This window comes from Aulostomus chinensis, chromosome 3 (genome assembly GCF_037954235.1).
Source record: "Aulostomus chinensis isolate RoL2024-O1b breed Wild chromosome 3, RoL_Achi_v1.0, whole genome shotgun sequence".
Taxonomy (NCBI): domain Eukaryota; kingdom Metazoa; phylum Chordata; class Actinopteri; order Syngnathiformes; family Aulostomidae; genus Aulostomus; species Aulostomus chinensis.
Window position 1 is genome coordinate 12,438,506 of NC_141322.1, and position 19,096 is coordinate 12,457,601.

The window sequence follows — 19,096 nt, forward strand, 5'->3', positions numbered from 1 at the left end:
AGGATGGTTCAGCTTACAAAAGCACAACGACCGGAATCATCAGAGATAACCATCATCCACATCAAAGAGCTCAAACCACCCCAGAGACAAAACTGATCAAGTGCATGAATGACATCAAAGTCTTCTGTAGGCTTGATTAATGCATGCAGTTTGAGGGATGCCTCCACCTCATGCTGTGTCTCCTCATGTTATTGATCTAACTATCTAACAACCTCGTAGTTTCTATATTCACTCCATACAGTAATTACTGTCACAAACACGCTGGTTGAGTGAGAAGATGCACGCGTGCTCGTGGAGTACGAGAGCACACACGTTCTCCTAAGAGACACTGAATTCTGCTGAGATGCGTGCTTATGGATACACTTAGGGACAAAAGATTTTAATGCTGGTGCTCTCAGGGCATGGCAAAGCTGGAACAAATATTTATCGCAAAATCTTATGTAACTGTACGAATTTCCCATTTAAAAAAAAATCCTAAGTGTTAAACTTCTTCAGCTACTTCTTTAGTCCACTTATTGGACTCAGTGACTGTGTGCACTACATAAAAACGATACTTGGGCAATTTCATTAAAGATGAACTGAACTAAGCTAATAAAAACGTGATCATTTTCAATTTGAACAACTTTATTGAATTGTACTCTAAATTTACATGAATAAAGATTCTGGATTTTTTCAACAAAGGACCAGAAACCTGATCTGACCAGTCAGGAGGCTTGTTTCACCAAACCCTTTCGGGAAGTTGAAGAAAGGGAAGACACTGGTTCGAAAAGCGCTTTGAAAAAAGACTTGATAGGTTACTGGATAAACAATCTGTCAATCATGGTCAAAGGGTTCACTTCAACCAATCAGACCAACAAACTGTGGAGAGGCTGAGGCCAGTCATTAGAGGGGAGCCTCAGTGACCTTTGCTACTCTTTCTAATTCTAAATACTCTCCAGTTCTGATGTCACTGATGCGACAGCTGCATCTATGCTAACCTCTTCAGAAACCGCCACTGCGGGTGGCGCCCACATCTCCTCCACCGATTAGTCGGAATCACCAGACGGACCAATTCAAATGTGATCTTGTGATGCCAGGATCCAGGGAAACAGCTACCTCACGACATAATGAGCAATCAGCATATTACATGAGAAAAATGTCAGACAAAACTCATTGAGCACATTACTAGTGTACTTCTTAAAACATGACCGGAGGGGATCTCTAAAAAGGTGGGAGCTTTGTTCCCTTTTTCTAAATAATTAGCACAAAAGCATAATTAATACATTTCTTAATCTTTTAGGACATTAAACAGCAATGACTCACAAATTACTCTGGTTGCTTTGTACTTGGACATGCGCGCTGTAATTGTTGCGTCATTACCACCTTGGGCATACCATTCACTCAGAACAGCACTGTTACGTAACTGAAGTTACAAAAACAATGCATGGACCACAGTTTAAAAACAATAAATACGAACACTTGAGAGTAATCAGTAAGTGAGTGCTTGTGATGACCAAATCTATTGTCATATTTGGTTCTTTGTGCAAAATGTTTCAGCCTTGTAGTTTCAGATTCTGTACAACATGGGAACTATTCAGAACCGTAGCCATATAATGAGCACAGATTAGGTTGATGACAGCGGGTGCAGCAGCCTGTATGTGTTAAGCAGACCGGTAATTGTGCTAACGTAATGTATATCTGTTAAGTGCATATTTATGTATTGTGTATAAACCTTTTTCTGCAGCAGCCTCGTCCCTCCTCTCTATCAGCAGGTAGCGGGGACTTTCTGGGAGGAAGGGCAGCACACACAGCTGCAGCAGTGCAGGCAACGCCAGAAAGGAAAACAAGTAGTTCCACCTGGACTCCTGCAGGCAAAACATCCACAAAGGAATCAGATCAGGGCCAAAAAAAGATGCAGTGGAATCATGTTGTACAAGGAAACCACAAGCTACTGTGCCAGCAGAATATAAGGTGTAGACTTCAAATTGTCTAAAAATGATATACTTTGCTATAAAAAGTCTGTTTGGGGGCACCTGGGGCTCTCCGTCTACAAGAACCCCAAGAGAAGATGTAGCCGCAACTTTATGACTGTTTGAAACTATGAAAGCTGGTCGCTCGCCAGTAAACTGATGGCTTCCAACTCTGATTACTTCATCTCTTCCCAGAACATTTCCATTCATGTCGGTACAGAAGGAGGAAGCTGAGACCCTCAACAGTTCTAGAATCTATGTAATAAACTCACTCACAGAGTGAGTTGGTCATTTTACCAGTGAGTTCCGTGCTGGGTGAAGCACAAAAAAAATCCACTACTCATCAGGACACTATTAAAAATTCTGTTTGTACTGCAATTGTACAGGGCTGCTGGATGTTCCAGCGAAGACAAATAGCCAGTCAAAAGCAGATTCACGAGGAGGAGGATAGCCATTTAGATCATCTCCATCCCAGCGCACATCTATTTCTTAACAAAATGTCTTAGAGGGGGGATATTTATCAAAGTCTGGCAGATTAATAGTAGCAAATGTGAAATACAGGGTTTTCAGAATACAGAGAAACAACAAAGAACATCTGACTCATATCATAGCTTATTTTTTTTGTGTAGAACTGCAGGTTTGACTGAGAACTACAACTAAATATTTGATTTTATAGTTGTCATCCTTCAGTGCATTATAGGAACACAATAGTCTCCAGACTCATGATCGATATTAAGGGAAACGCTTGGATTGGTCCGTGTTGATAACAAAGGATAAAGCCAGCGACCTCACGGCACACAGCTACCACAAGCAGAGTATTACAGTACTGGAGTAGGGAAGCAAAGACTATGGAGAAAGATGACCTTTGAAGAGAAAACTCGACCAACTTCTGTGCATCCAACCTAAAGAAAAACCAGTGCAGTGCTAGTCGACCAAAATGTCATCACAATGTCAAGACTCACATGTGCTGTACTGTATAATTCATTCTCCAACACTGTACTAAAAATATTCCACGGTAATAAAAGATTCAGAGAGGGGGGTACAAGTAATATTTCTACAGAATTAATAAAAAATTCCCAGGGGAAACAATATCTGTTTGTTTAATTATTTTTTAAGGGTTTTGATTATATCAATTATGTGCAACAGCCCTTTAATATACAACAATGTGTCATCCCTCCATCAAGTTGTGTGAAAAATAAACCTGATTGTTTTGGAGTAAAACCTAACCTGTACTTGTTGGCAATAACCTCAACTGCCTAAAGGCGCCTGGAGCAACATTAGCATTCAGTAAGAGTTTCGTCTCTGTTCACACAATGAACCGACGTCCAATATTAACACCCAATCTCCCTTTATCTCTGTTTCGTTCCGCCAACTCCTGAGGGAAGTATTTGTTTTTTTGAATTCTAACTACTTTATTGGTCATCAGCTAGATAATAGCTTTAATCTGTCTGTTGTTTGGTGCTGAGCAGGCATTGTACACTTGTTTATTTGCTGTACATAACTGCCTGCTGCTGAGAACAGGTGGATACTGTTTAGAAGGGAAAAAAATGGTAGTTACAACAGTTGAAGCAGAATGCAATTCTTCTTTGAAGGTTTGAGACTATTTGCCCTTCTCTCATTAAAGCCCTTAAAAGATATTTCTTATGAGAATATGAAAGCAATCAAAGATACATATTTGTTTTTCTCTGACTGATAAAACAATCTGCTAAGGTTCCAACATTTCTCTATAATCCTCTGTACATTGTATCTTGAATTAGCCAAGTACAGAAGAATGCTGCACAAACACTCAATGATGATGCACTGTAGGTCGTCTTATCTCAGCTGGAGATGAGAGTGGGCGGGCAGATTAGACCTCTTGGAGGCTGTTCTGCCTGACAATAAATACATTTTTATATAATGTTCTGAAATAGATTGTCTGATGTACAATGCACTTGGAAATTTGATATTTCATTCTCATAGCAACCAAAAAAAAAACGAATCAACCTTGATAAGAATCAGATAACCTAGAAAACACTGACTGACTTGTTAATTGCAAGGCAAAGGAATATTGATAATTTTGGAGGTGCATGGAAAAAAAAACCAAATTAACAAGGTACCTATCATGCACACATTATAATAGCATGTTAGTCATTTGTATGTTAATCTGACCTGTGGGTCCCTGCATCGGGTTTGTTTTTCTCTGCGCCTTGAGGGCATTCACTGTTTCCTCCTCATCACCTGCATATCATCATCTCATCATCACTGCAGAAAATCTACCCCAGATTCTCTTCGCCAGTCTTTTCTCTGCCCCTCGACCACTTTGAATTGTTCACTCAAAGCTTGTGTTCTTGTTGACTTTTCACATGCTAATCCTGTTTTCTCTACGCCCCCTGCCTCAACAAGCCTGCCAGTATGCAGCTTGTCCGTTTACACACAACCGGCCCTCAACATCAGCTTGACTCTGATCTGCAAGCTGCTTCCCCTTTGCAGGTCTTGTGTAAATTTTCATTGCCGATTCTTAGATGGCTTCGTGAAAATATTCTCCAAGGCAATGAAGTTAGAAGACATTTTCAGTGCTTTTTTCGTTCCAACATGAACAAGTTGTGTCTTGGCTAGCACGCTTGATTGATGCTCTGTTATATCAAAACATGCTGCCTTTGAACTTGCAAAAAATATTCAAATGCTTAGTGCGTTCTATATTTTGACGCCCCATCACATGCTAATATTACTAGCCTGAATCAACTTGTGGCCTGTAGTCCATTTCAAATGTAGACGGCACCCTCTGTCGGAATCTAGCAGAATAAATTAATATTTGTCAGACATTCATTGCTGCCTTCATTGATTTTTTTGGGAGGATCATTTCCTTTTGAGGATGTTGAGGGCTGGATTGAGATGGGCAGGTTCCTACCACAGAACTGTATTTTTCTCCATCTGTGAAAAGTAAAACTCTCTCAAGATGGCTTTTCTCTGGAGGAAGCAGATACACTTATTGTACCAAGTCCAGCCAAACTGTTTCGATAGATTTTTATCACCTCTCAGACACAACAGAAGCCTATCTGATGCTGACACGTGTAGCCTGGATCACTGGCTCATCTCTTCTGCCTGTTTCATTGCCCCACGTTCTGCCTGAATTCCTATAAATTTGGGGACCCCACTGGAGCATTTTATCAGCTCAATGAAACCAAAATCTTTTTTGACTGTGGTGATATTAAAGGGGCTTCAGCCTGGGCTACTGCTGTGTGAGAACTTCAGCCAGTCATTAGTGCCTTATTTGCGGAAGGTTTTAGCCCATCCAGCTCAAGGGAAAAACGCTGCAAAATGACTACAAGCTCTTCATCCAGGCCCCTGTAGTTTTGCTGAATTTTCAGTGGCATTTATGATTATAACAGCTTGATTGATGAGGCGCTTCGGGGAGGTTTCAGGGGGGTTTAAGTGAGACAGTGAAGGATGAGTTAGCTGCCAGGACGAGACCGGCATAGGGAGAGAACTAGCTGGATGTCGTTTGATATTACTTTCATAGCTGATACCATGTCTGACATGTAATTCCAGTTAATTCAGCATGTAGAATTTTCATTGTGCGTTCTCAACATCCAGCCGTGACCCCTGGATCATTCCAATCACTAAGCGAGATGAGGAGATTTCTCCGATTCAGGTCACGGTCGTTCTGGCAGGCAGAGGGCACAGAGGAAGAATGCATCACAGGTCCAACTACAAAAGAGAATGAGCAAGACTAAAAATTGACAGTGTCCTCAAAAGTAACCTAATACTAAAAAATACAAGATTTTCTTTTATGTCTGGATGATAATGTTAATGATTCAAACCAGGGGGCAGTTGAGAAGGGTGGGTGGCACTGGCGGGTACCGTTTTGCCACCAGCTACATCATTATTACCCACAGATCACAGCAGCAGCATCAGAGGATGTGCCACAACATCTGTTCAAACTACATGCCAGCACCATAGAAACAAAGCTGATAGCAAGTCAATAAGATTCTTTGTTTTTGAGGTGTTTACACAAAACCCTTGGTTCAAAGCATTCTGGGCTCTTCATGTTTTTTTGTAAAATAAAAACTTTATTTTTAACTTTTAAAATTCACTCCACCGAAAACAACGACTTGAAATGACATTTACTGTAGGAAAATTTGTAAATAAAAACCCACACACAGTATTCCTTTGTTGGACCAGAGGATGGAGAGGATAGATTATCTTGAGGATAGAGTCAGGGCTTGTCACTCAATTTACTTCTGATTTCCTAAACATGGCCAGCTATGACACATACTTGCTAATATCAAAGCCAGCAGCACGTAAAGAGGTGAAAAAGGGCAAACGTCATTGTGTCAGCAAAGACATGGGGAGGGACTCAGGCTGACCGTTGGACAAAAGGGGCAGACGAGGACCAATTAACCGACAAGAGACACAGACAATGGCGGCACGGTGGTGCAGTGGTCAGCACTGTCAACTCACAGCTAGAAGTTTCCAGGTTCGAGTCCCGGCTCCAGCACAGGATCTTTCTGTGTGAGTCTGCATGTTCTCCCTGTTCCTGTGTGGGTTCTCTCTGGTACTCCAGCTTCCTCCCACAGTCCAAAGACATCAAGAGGGGATGAGGCTGATTGATACTCTAAATTGACTGTAGGTGTGGCTGTGAGTGTGAATGGTTGTCTGTCTCTATGTGTTGGTCCTGCGATGGACTGGTGACCTGTCCAGGGTGAACCCTCTTGCCCGTAGCTGCTAGGCTTCTAACGGGATAGCAGAAACTGGATGGATGGATGGATGGTTTGTTAGGTGTAGGCAGAAACAGACTTTTTTCAGGCTTGCTTTAGAGAAAACTTCACAGTTTGAGCATTTTGTTTTTGTTTTTGTTTTCTGGGGGACAATAATGCTCTTCCCTTTGGAGGCCAAAATGTTGTTCTTCAAAAATAAGTGAAGGTAGAGGAGTCCATGAACCAATGGACAATGACAATCATACAAAAGGAAGGATAAAACAAAGAAGTAAAGAAGCTGCTATATACAAGTGTGTTTTGGGGGATTTGTGGTTACCATGCCTGATCTCCTCTGACAGGAATTTTTTGAGTCTTAAGAATTGAACAGCAAAAGCAGCCACCTTGGGTTTTTAACCGTGACTTTAGGCCTGCTAACAGAGTTTCGCCTCGGGTCCTCATGTTTGTGGATTCAGCGGTGTAAATGTGAATGTGAGACATGGACTGGAGAAAAGACACAGTCTTGCTGTTACAACCCAGCAAAATGCCAGGACATGGTCTGTTCATTCGGGACGTAAAATGGCAGAGAAGATGACCCTGCTGTCAAGGTACAGTATTTCAATCAACAGTTAAATGTAATGATTTTTCCTCTTATGTATGGGAAGTGCGCAACTTCATTATTTGCCCAGAATAATACAAATATATAAAGTTGATAATTTTGCCTCCAAGCCCCTCTTGAGCCTTGTTTCCATCATCCCTTGAGACATACATCCAGCTGCAATCCAAAGTAATCCTGCTCTATAACGAAACAAAGGAAACAAATGGTTTATTGATGTGTCCCAAGAGCCTTGCAGTTTTTCCTTTCAATTATCTCCTGTGAGAATGCTGAGGACACAGGGTGTACAATGTCATTCTGGAGTGAAAGATAAAACTCATTCGTGGTTGTGTAAACTGCTACAGGAGAACAACGACGACAAAAGCAGACAGGAGGGTATGCGTGAGAAGGTAACTTCTCAGGTGGACGTAATGAAAATGCCAACTGGACCATATCTTTGAGTATCCAATTATGCAAGTTACACTATTAGTGTTAGGTCACTCTTAATCACCTCACCTGACAAAACCCTCAAGTGAGAAATGAACCTGGTCCTTGATCATCATTGCTAGGCTTGGTACAAACAGCAACACTTGAAAATCTGTATTTCCACAGCAGGCAGTGAGAGTTAATTGGCTGTCACTCATTGTTAGCTGGTTAGCAGCTAACTCATGATGGATTGCACAAGGCATCGCAGGGAAAAAAGCTAAAAAACTAGAAATATTGCATCTTTTGTCCATTTTTGCAGCTTTAATTATCTCATACAAATTGAAGGAAAGGACAAATATAAATCTATCTAAAGAAACATCTTCTTCTTAATGACCCTGTTTTGGCATTTCCACTTTATTCTTATAGCAGTCGTCAAGAGGCACAGAAAAGAGCCAACCTGCTGCAGTTAGGACTTTAAACGTTGTGCACATTCTTAATGGCATCCAGGGCAGGTCACAGATATCTCACCAATATGAACCCTGCCAGAAAAATAGCAGCAACAACTGGACACCAAAACACAGTTCTGAGAGCAAAGTCCATCATTGTGGATATAGGTACATGACATGCATGCCGTCTACCTGCTACACACAGATTGGACCTATTACCTATTACCTACAAGCTAAAATAAGTATCATGGCAATGATAAAAGCAAGAGCCTTCAGTAGAGGTGCTTCCATTGCTTCCATGGAGGCACTCAACCTCATGCCTTACCAGTCATGCATCTTTATTCCTCTTCGACCCAATGCTGTGTTTTTTTGTCCCTTTTAATCATTCAGACCCACAAATGGTGGACAAAGAGGTCCCCGGTTTAAAAATATCAGATTTAACTTTGTTAGGTGGGGCGGCACGGTGGTGCAGTTGTTAGAACTGTCGCCTCACAGCAAGAAGGTTCCGGGTTCTTCGAGCACTGGCTCGAGCACGGGGTCTTTCTGTGTGGAGTCTCCATGTTCTCCCTGTACCTGTGTGGGTTCTCTCTGGTACTCCAGCTTCCTCCCACAGTCCAAAGACATCAAGAGGGGACGAGGCTGATTGATACTCTAAATTGACTGTAGGTGTGACTGTGAGTGTGAATGGTTGTCTGTCTCTATGTGTTGGCCCTGTGATGGACTGGTGACCTGTCCAGGGTGAACCCCACCTGGGATAGACTCAAGCCCCCCACGACCCTTAACAGGATAAGTGGTAGAAAATAGATGGATGGATGGATGGATGGATGGATGTTTTTTTTTATGTGTAGGCAGAGTAAGACTTTTTTCAGGCTTGGTTTAGAGAGAAAACTTCACAGTTCAAGCATTTTGTTTTTGTTTTTGTTTTTGGGGGGAGGCAATATGTGCTCTTCCCTTTGGAGGCCAAAACATTGTTCTTCAAAAATAAGTGGAGGTAGAGGAGTCCATGATCCCAGACACTCCTGTCCCTGGAGGTTTTCTTTAAGAATTTTTAAATGAAATCTCCTTCAGATTAGAATGAAAATAAAATGTTCTGTTTTCCTGGAATAGCAATTAGGTAAAATTGAAGTCAGAGCATTTTTTTTATTTAGTAATGCTCTGTGTATTGTTCTGTATAAAATCCAATTAAAAGAATGACGATATTATTGTTGGTAAACCTCATACAACCTTTCCTGAGTGGATTTTCACAAAAAACATGTGGGTAAAACCTCCCTTCAATAGAGAAGAGCTGCCAGTTTCAGCGGAAAAACCCCATCATCCCTCCTGCCTGCAGCACTTTATAATGAATGTCACCTTCACTTAAAGCCTATTTTCCTGATGAGGAGACACTGCTGGAACATACACACCTGACATGAATGCGGAAGAAGAACATACATAAAGAAAATGTAACCACAGGCGTAACAGTGTTTCATGCAGGGAAGCACTTAGATATTCAATTACAGAAACACTGAGCTAGTTAGAAAGGACATGCTGGCATTGTTTCTTATTTCCTGATCTTTTTTCTTGTGCGTGGCGGATGTGTTTATTGCATTAAAACAGAGCTCCATGATGTTTGGTGTCTTAAATGAAAGCCGCACCATTCCAAATTAATTGCAAATGACAATTGTCTCATACAGAATTGATTTCCGGTCAGTTTGCTGAACTATGTGAGCGAGGCAATGGTGATGGAGGACTGAATACAGATGAGGGTCCATTAAGGCCACTGAATCTCACCTTGCTGATGGAGGCATTATAGACATGCTGATGATCTCAGTGTCTTGGTGGAGCTCGGTGACAGATGGGCTTAAATCTTGTCCCTACTGTAAACAAGTTTCTATATTGAAAGAAGGTCAGTGGCACTGCAAGGAGGGTAGGCTAATTATCATTTGTCAAAGCTTATCACCATTTTGCACGAGTGATTGAAGACTCAGCTGAGATGAAATCTGTTTCAGTCTAATAAGTAAAGGCCAGCAAATACCGTGGTGGCATTATCAGCTGACATGTCACTTAATGATGGTCTTGTCAAATTACAGGGAAGCAGGCTGGTCTGAAGGATGCCACAGAGGTGACAGGAATCATGAGGACGCACAACAACATATGCTATTTATAAGGTGGTTGAATTGTTGTAGGGCACAGAACAGCACTTATAAATTAAAAATGAGTTTCCGCCATGTCAGAACCTGCAATACACCCATGTGAAAATGTCAGTGTAATGTAAAGGAACCAGGAGAGGAGAATGTTTGCTGTATTTGTTCAGGAGGAGGTTGGTCATTCCCCGGTAAGAGCAGATACTGAAATTCAAATTGTAGGGATTTCATACACAAGGTACTCAAGGGTAAGTGCATAAAAAGTTGCAGTCATTTTACAGAATGAGAAAGTATGGCTTTGTATCACAGTATGGATCCGTTTCATAGCATTTGATTCAATGGTTAGATCCTATGTCCTCTGGCTAAATGAGGGATTTGTGATTGAATGGATGGAGAGGCTGACATTAAACAGGTTTACCACAGAAATACTGGCACCGTCATGAAGTATGAGAATGTCTTGAGCAAACGTAGCGCTGGCATTCACATACGTAACTGCACAAAGGAAAAAAAAATTCTCAGACAAAGCAGGATGTACCGTAAATTCCGGACGATAGAGCGCACCGTTATATAAGCCGCAGATGCTTATTTTAGGGAAAAAATCAACTTTGTACACGTATAAGCCGCACCGGTAAATAAGCCGCGGTGCACGGCGGAAACACCTCGGCTGCCCGTTCTCGCGTTTTGACCCAGTCTTCCAGAGCGTTTTCAAGTCCGGGCCATCTGCTATTATGACCTCTGAAAGCTTTTGTCATCTTTTTGCATTGGGTCAGTTCGTAATGTTGCCGCCTCCAGCGTCTCACCATCGATTTGTTTATGCCAAACTTACGTGCTGCAGCTCTATTTCCATCTTTAACCGCCAGATTGATTGCCTTTAACTTGAAAGCTGCATCATAAGCATTCCTTCTTCTGCTCTCCATCTTGAGGGTGAGTACAAATGACTGAAAATATCGTGTGATGCTCTTTTTACACTGCACCGCTGCATGGACTGGACGCTCCAAGTACAGTACTTTCAAGAAATTACCATAACATTTGGCCAGGAATTTCCCTAAGTACGGTACTTGGAGCTACCATCAGGAACAATAGGGAATTACTGCCCGCTGCCGCTGCCTGCCACACCCCAGGGTGAAGGTAAAATCCTCGTATAAGACGCACCGGAGTATAAGCCGCGGGGCATGAAGCGTCGAAAAAAAGTCGCGGCTTATAGTCCAGAATTTAAGGTAGTCTTGTTGTTGTGGCTTTGATGTATGAAGTTATATGCCAACAATTACACGGATCCAGATGTTGTTCGGTCCCCTGCTATTTTGTCCCAGTAGGTATGTTGGTTAATGACTGGCAGAAATTATTAATCATGCTCTCATCATTCTTCATCACCAAGCTTTCCCTAAAACACACAGGGTACATCTGTGACCCATCACATCAGCCGTGTGGAGAGGATTTTTTTCACCTGCAGTGTTGCTGGTATTTTCGTTTTACACATTTCAAATTGTTCTACATCGATTTGCTTAGTCTATTTTCATAGCCTCAGATAATAACAGGTTTTCTTTTAATCCTGTTTTTAACAGTGCGTCTGAAATGAAAATTGCATTGCAGACATCCACGGTTGGGTGTACTGTATTTCTAGTATCAGGAGTAAATGATGATTTTAAAAGGAAAAAAGCACATTATAATGAATTTATCGATTTCATTCTACACCCGGTGACCCCAGGAACAAAGGATTCTGATGTTACAGGTTTATGTTTAAATGTGATGATACACAAGCAATAATTAGAATCAGGTTCATCAGTGTAGACTGAAGTATCTCAGTAACAGTTGGGGTTCATTAGTATTACTAATACAAATAAAACTGACTTGACTTTTCCAACACACGTCTCTGCGACAAATGTGCTCTGATCAGTTGCTTCACAGATGGGGACTGGATCTCACGATGCCACAACAGTAGGCCAAGTTCACATGACTAAACTGAGGGTAAACAAGAGGTCAGTGAGCAATATAGCTGACATATTTATCAAACAGAGGGAAAGGTAATTACTTTGCAAGCATGATAATTTCCTCAAATAGTAGATATGTTACTGAATCTTCATTGCATAGAAAAAGGTGCCAGTAAATGCATTTGTTACAAAAAAAAGACTGTAATATTAAACACCTACCTGGCCCAGGAACTCAGGCAGGCCAAGCACCTGCCCAACAAACACTCCCAAACAGATGAGGATGGAGTTAAACTGGCCAATGGATCCTCTGATACGTCGTGGGGAAATTTCTCCCAGATACATGGGTAGGACACTGAGAGCAATGCCTGTCAGACAAAACAAGAGATTAAAACCTAGCACACTGATTGTTAGTAGTCTATGGATAGTAAAATACAGGAGTTATTATGCTACTTAAAGCAAACAAAACTAAGACATATACAAACAGCATTCAACATCTAGAAACATTTGAGCGATGCTAAATGGTCTGGGGCAGTCCCGTGGCGGCTTATATGACCTGGAGGTGAACTAGGAGGGTGCAGCCATCCACCAAGGTCTGTATAATGTTGGACAAAGTTTTTGCTCTTTATTCAATCTCAATAGCCATCTCAGATTTAAATAAGAAAAACAACTGGCATGATGCACATCAGGTCCGGCCAAGTGTCGAGTGACTTCGAGTGTGGATTCATCTGCACCAGTGTTGACACCAGCTGCAGTAACACCATAGTGGCAAGCATAGCAAAAGGCTTAGCTGATTGATTGACAGACTGACTGACTGACTGATTGATTGATTGATTGATTGATTGATTGATTGATTAATTGATTGATTGATTTAATGCATATTGGTTGGTTCATTGCATATTGGTGCAATATACCTAATCTGAGGATTTATAATCAAGGCAAGCTGTATTGAGTTTAATTCAATGAGAACTAAAGGCAATAAACAGAATTTCATGCATGTGACGTTCACAAGAACTAGAAAATCTCAAAAAATTTAGGTGAAATATTTAATTACGTACAACAGAACACAACAGAAGGCTTAATATAAAGCAGCAATACATATGTCATCCCTGTGGTATGCTTCTTATGATTAAAAACCAAACATGCTGAAACCTATTAGCTTTGGGGGATTTTCAGCCTTGACAGAGGTTTGTAGTCTTTGACTGCTCTCAAGCAGTCCAACAACCTTATGTAATTCCCAGCACAGAGTCAACCAGCTTCAACCTGAGTGGAAGCCTAATCCTCCAGAAATAATAGCACGTGTGTGAAATTGCAGGCCTCAAGGGGAAGAATCGCAGCACGTAGTCTGGAAAACTACATTCTTATACTACTTGGAACAAAAAGCACAGGCAATTTTCAAGTATTTAAATTTCAAGCATCTCAATGCCACCACAAAATTATGATAAACACCCCCACACAGCATAAATCTGAAAGAAGTAACGTACCCACTGTAACCTTTGATAAAACCTTGGATGCAGTTAAATGATGGTGCACACTCTTTCTCTCTCTCTCTTTCTCTCTCTCTCTTTCTCTCTCTCTCTCCCCCCACTGTGTTTTTGTTCAGCACAGACAGGTCAATCATTTTGTTTGTACAGTGCCAAAACAAAACTGATATACGACTAGGAGAAGCACTTACCAGAGTCCACCCCAACAATGAACCGGCCAACAATGAGCATCTCAAAAGACCTTGCAGTCTCACCCAGGGACAGCAGCACAGCAGCTATCAAAGCAAAGCTGTTGTTCAGCAACAAGGTTCCCTTCCTGAAGTTAAAATGATAAACTGGTTAGAAGAAAAAGAAAAGAAAAAAAAGGACATGGATTTAAATGATGCCAATCAATTGGTGACGTAAGGTTCATATTCATATTCAACTCAATTAAAATGCAATTTGCTTAAATATCACACAAGACACAGCACAGAACCTAGGAGAACCGGGTCAACTGGCCCAATATTTGAGGAATATGAGGGAAAAAAAAGATGAAATGAAAACTTTGCTTCCAACCGAAGTACCCCTACAACAAGTACCCCTATAACACAGGAGATACACCTCGCAAGAGTCCAGTGGTACATAACAATGTCAGGGGGACAAGAAAGTGGCCTTGCTATGTCACTAAGATGGAAAAAAAAAATGCAGGCGGTGGTGACAAGGCTATGTTAAGTGAGACAGTCTTGTTAGCTTCCTTTCGCGGTGCCATAAATAAAGCCATGGCTAATGCTACATCTGAGCTGGAGACCAATATTTCTAAATGGTTCTCAGACCTCCAGAGCAACATTAAATATGACATCAAAAAACAACTTGGCAAAATGAGATCAGATATCAATCTGAAGATGGAGGAGACCGTGAAGAAAACTGACGTGGTGTTGCAGAGACTGGGGGAAGCTGAACAACGAGTTGGAGAGGTGGAGATGTTCAGTATGGAAGTGGGTGAACCTTTAAACTGATGCAGAGAACTCAATTCCATACTGAAAGCAAAACTAACTGAACTTGAAGGGCACTCCCATCCCAACAACATATGGATCTACGGTGTAAAAGAAGACAACGAGGGGACCTCAATGATCCGCTTTGCGGAGAACCTCATCAAAACTGAACTCGGCGAGGGCATCAGCTCAGATGAACTGAGCACTGAACATGCACACAGAGCTCTCGGACTCAAACCAGCTGACAATGCCCCCCAAGATCAACAATCGTTAGATTCCAAAAATACACAACCAAAGAGAGGATCATCAGCACGGCGTAGAACAGAAAAATACACTGTGGTGGAAGGGAATAGGGTCTTTTTTGACCACGATTACACAACAGCCATTAGAGATAAAAGGAGGGAATATCTGCAGATTAAGAAAGTCCCAATGGAGAAGGGAATTAAGTTCCACACTCGGATGACCAAAAATACATGTTTTCATGGACTCAGGGACTGTTACATATGACAATGTGGATAAAGCCCGATGATCTAAGAGCAAAGGGGTTCCCGATTCCACCGAGACTCCAGAGCAGACCAAGGGAAATGTTACAGCCCTTGAGTCAGTGAAAGGCTAGTGTTGGGTTGGACCTACTTTAACCGCTAGATGTTTATTTTACACAGTGTTTCCGATAATAATACAATACATTTGTCCTAGCCCTTCATAGACCAAGGCCTTTATATCACTTTAGTTTCAGAATAAGGCAGCGGGTCCGCAATGTTTGAGAGACTCACACAAATAACCTGAGGAGACCCCACAACTCAGCAGCTGAAACATCCCCTATACAGGAGGTTTAAGGATAACCTCTTCCATGGAAGACCACCTTTTGTTTATTGTAAGGTTCTATTGTTCTGATTGTTTGTTATTTCTGTTCACAGTTTATATTTGATGTTCTTGGTGGAGGCAAGTGAATGACGAGAATACTGGCCTATAGCTGAATAACAAAGAATTTAAGGTTATCACCCTAAATGTCAATGGCTTATTGACTCCTGTCAAGAGAAGGGAAATGATATCCAAAATATAAAGGGAGCACAAATTATATTTTGGCAAGAAACACGTCTAACACAGCAGGAACATGAAAAGATAAAGAAACTGCGTTTTTGGACGTATCTATAAATCATATCAGACCTCAATGTAATTCTGAACTCAAAATTAGACACAACTAATCAAAGATTTGGGTTTGATGGACGTTTGGAGAGAGTTCACCTTCAACTCAAATTGTCACAATGCTCATTCAAGAACTGACCATATATTTGTGCATAAATCAGAGAGGCACAGGCTTAAGGAATGTGAAATAAATCAGAGAGATATATCAAATCACTCCAGTGTCCACTTAAAATTACACCTAGATGCTAAACCAGAAATGACAAGGTGGAGATTAAATGTAAGCATGTTAAACTGTTCTAAGTTTAAAGAGAAAATAAAGAAAGAATTAAAAACATATTTAAATGGCAATGATGATGGGAATGTGAATCCAGTGATGCTTGGGAACACCGCCAAAGCAGTTCTACGGGGGGAAATTATATCAGAATCTGCATTCATAAGAAAAATGAAAACTCAGAAACTCTTAAGCCTGCAGAAACAGCTAACAGGTTTGGAACAACAACAACACAATACAAGTAAAGACCCACAATTAATCTTACTCTTTCTCTTACACATGAGACCCCTCAAGCAAGAAGTAGACAAGATTTACTGTGATGAAGTAGAGAAAAATCTCAGATTTATAAAACAGAGATATTATGAGACAAGCTCCAAAGCATCCAAGCTGCTAGCCTGGAGGCTAAGAAAAGAGCAATCAGATTAGGGATCCTACATGTAAACTAGAGGGAATTCAAAAAGCATTTGAGAAACATTATCAGACCCTACATACCCAACCCACACCATTTGAACCTGCTATGGTAGAAGAGTTTCTGGGTCAATAGGACCTGCCCTCTTTGGGGAAATAGCAAAATTAATTAAAAAATATATATCTGCTGAAGAAATTAATAAGACGATCTCCTCCCTGAATCTGAACCAATTTAGGCTTCCATGAGAAGTTTATCCAAGGCGTCAACACAATATATACACCCCACAGCCAGAGTTGAGTTAAACAGGCGTGTCAGTAACTATCCACCTGCAACGTGGCTGCGGTCAGGGCTGTCCAGCCAGCCTGGTGATCTTTAATCTTTTGATCAAACTTTTTGCCCAGGCTGTAAGACAGGATCCCAACCTGGAGGTCATCACAATACAAGGTATAGAACACAAGATATGTCTTGACTTTAAAAGTCTTCATCGCCACGAGCAAAAAAAGCCATAATAAGAAGATGGCTTGACACAGAACCTCCCACTATTAGTCAGTGGGAAGCCATAATTAAAGACATCCAAACAATGGAACAAATGACTTTTAATCTTAGATTACAAAAGAGCAAAGGTGATGCCCTCTGGGACGGATGGAGGGCTTATAACACAGGAAGAGGTGATAACCTGACTTAAAGCATTATATTCCACTTAGGAGGAACACCGACCATCCAGTTGTAATCAGTTGCAACCCACTCACAACCCCATAGTTCTCAAGTTCTGTCCCTTTTTTTGTTTTTCTTTTTTTCCCTTTCTGTGGTTTCATTTATATAATAAGGGCACTACATGGTTTGCACTTGAATTATTTTGCAAAATCATATTGTAACCATACCAGCTTTTATCTTTTATATTGATGCTGCCCATGTTCTGTACAAAAAAACTTGAAAAAATAAAGTATTGAGAAAAGGATAGGACACAGGACAGACCTGGATAGAACACAGGATAGGATGAGCAGACAATATGGTTTTTGGTTGTTGTTGTTGTTTTTAATTTATGCAAAAAACGAATTGTACAATTATCTGGTATATGCACCTCCCAAAAATCTGCCACTCTAAGATATGATAATGCATATGAGAGTCTGTAAAGTAGCTATGGAGCACGTCTCTCATCTAAGGTAACCGCTAGGATGTGTGCAAGTTGGTTTCAGTGGAAACTCCCGTTCATGTTACATCTTGGTAAACACCACTTGTATGTGGTAGGATGTGACTTGTCCACTGGACTTATTGGAAATGAAGAGTGTTATTGTACAGCGTCAGACTGAGGTCACTCCAACACAAGAGCAATCTGGACTTAACTAATGCAGCTCCACTCAGCTGTGACAACAGCAAAATGTTTTTTTATATATTTCAACACCAGGCACAGCAGCAGCACCAACATAATAATGAATACTTGCTTTGTTAGAGAGATGGAAATGAGCTTGCGCCTCTATGTGCCAGCCATACTTTTGAAGACTTTGAAAAGACTCTCTACAGTCTTGAGTCGCCCTCTCACAACTAAAAACAATGACATTCGTCACAGATGATGAATTTACACAGATGAAGGATCTTGCAGCATCGCCATTTGTAAGAACACAACCAGATACAAACTTCATTTTATTTCCTCACAGCCCTGAAAGGTGCAAAGAATAGTCACATAAAAGGGAACATTTTTGATGGAGTATAAGACTTCTTTGCTGCAATATACACACACTGTGGTGTAAAAACACACATACTACATTATCATGTGCTAAATTATAAAGACACTTGACAGCGATTATTTTAGAATTATAAATTAGTAAAAGCAATTGATTATTCCTTAATGGCCTTATCATTACAAAGAGAGCATCTCACCTTTCAGGACCGCCAGCAAACTTTTCAAACCAGTCACGTTTTCACATTATTTTGAGACAGCTCCATGTGTTCTGCCCTAATGTTTATTCAACTCTTCTCTCTAATTTATGAATTTCAACTTTTCAGAGACATGGAGGAAAACATACCAGCTGGCCCTAGTCTGCAGATGTCTAACAGAGAATATGGAGAGAGAATGAATAATACATTTCAACATCATATATGGCTCATCATGGATCGTGGATTGCCTGCTAAGAAATCCAGGGTTAGGGAGGGGCATAGCTCAAAGGTAGAGTGGCCGTCTACCAACCGAAGGGTGGCTGGTTCGATCCTCACTTTCCCGGTGACCATGTCCAAGTATCCTTGAGCAAAATACAGAACCCCTAATTGCTCTTGCCCTGCAACAGACGAGCAACCCGTCCAAGGTGAAACTCGCCTCTCACCTAACATCAGCTAGGATAGGCCCCATGTGAACCATAATTTTTTGATTCCACTGCTGAACAAAAGTTAAATTAGACTGTGTATATCTGTACAAACCCATGCACAATCATGCAATGAAGACCCTAAATAAAACCAAAACATAGTAACTACATTAATATTATTTATTTATTTCAGATCATGCTGGAGAAGTTTTTCTTTTCACTTACGTACAAATCAAAATTTGCCTGTTCAACCCCTTGCTGGTGCTGTGTTTTGTCTGGAGCTCTATCCTAACAAGGAAACATTGCTGCCACGAGTATGAGTTCAGTGTCCAAAGTGTAACATCAGAAGGCCAGAGCTTTACTGACGTTGAAGAGACGGAC

General features: G+C 41.0%; 1 protein-coding gene across 19 annotated transcripts in view; it reads right to left on the minus strand.

The window, feature by feature from the left end:
- slc2a9l2 (solute carrier family 2 member 9, like 2) overlaps nt 1–19,096 on the minus strand; it is a 116,479-nt gene that overhangs the window by 58,036 nt on the left and 39,347 nt on the right. For all 19 annotated transcript variants that reach the window (XR_015112060.1, XR_015112059.1, XM_086198696.1 and 16 more), the window contains 3 exons: nt 13,813–13,937; nt 12,360–12,505; nt 1,712–1,844 (listed from right to left, as the gene is read on the minus strand). Coding sequence is in view for 17 of the 19 variants with exons in the window: in XM_086198696.1 (XP_086054822.1) it covers nt 1,712–1,844; nt 12,360–12,505; nt 13,813–13,937 (404 nt within the window). In the remaining 2 variants the exon portion in view is untranslated. The remainder of the gene's footprint in view (nt 1–1,711; nt 1,845–12,359; nt 12,506–13,812; nt 13,938–19,096) is intronic.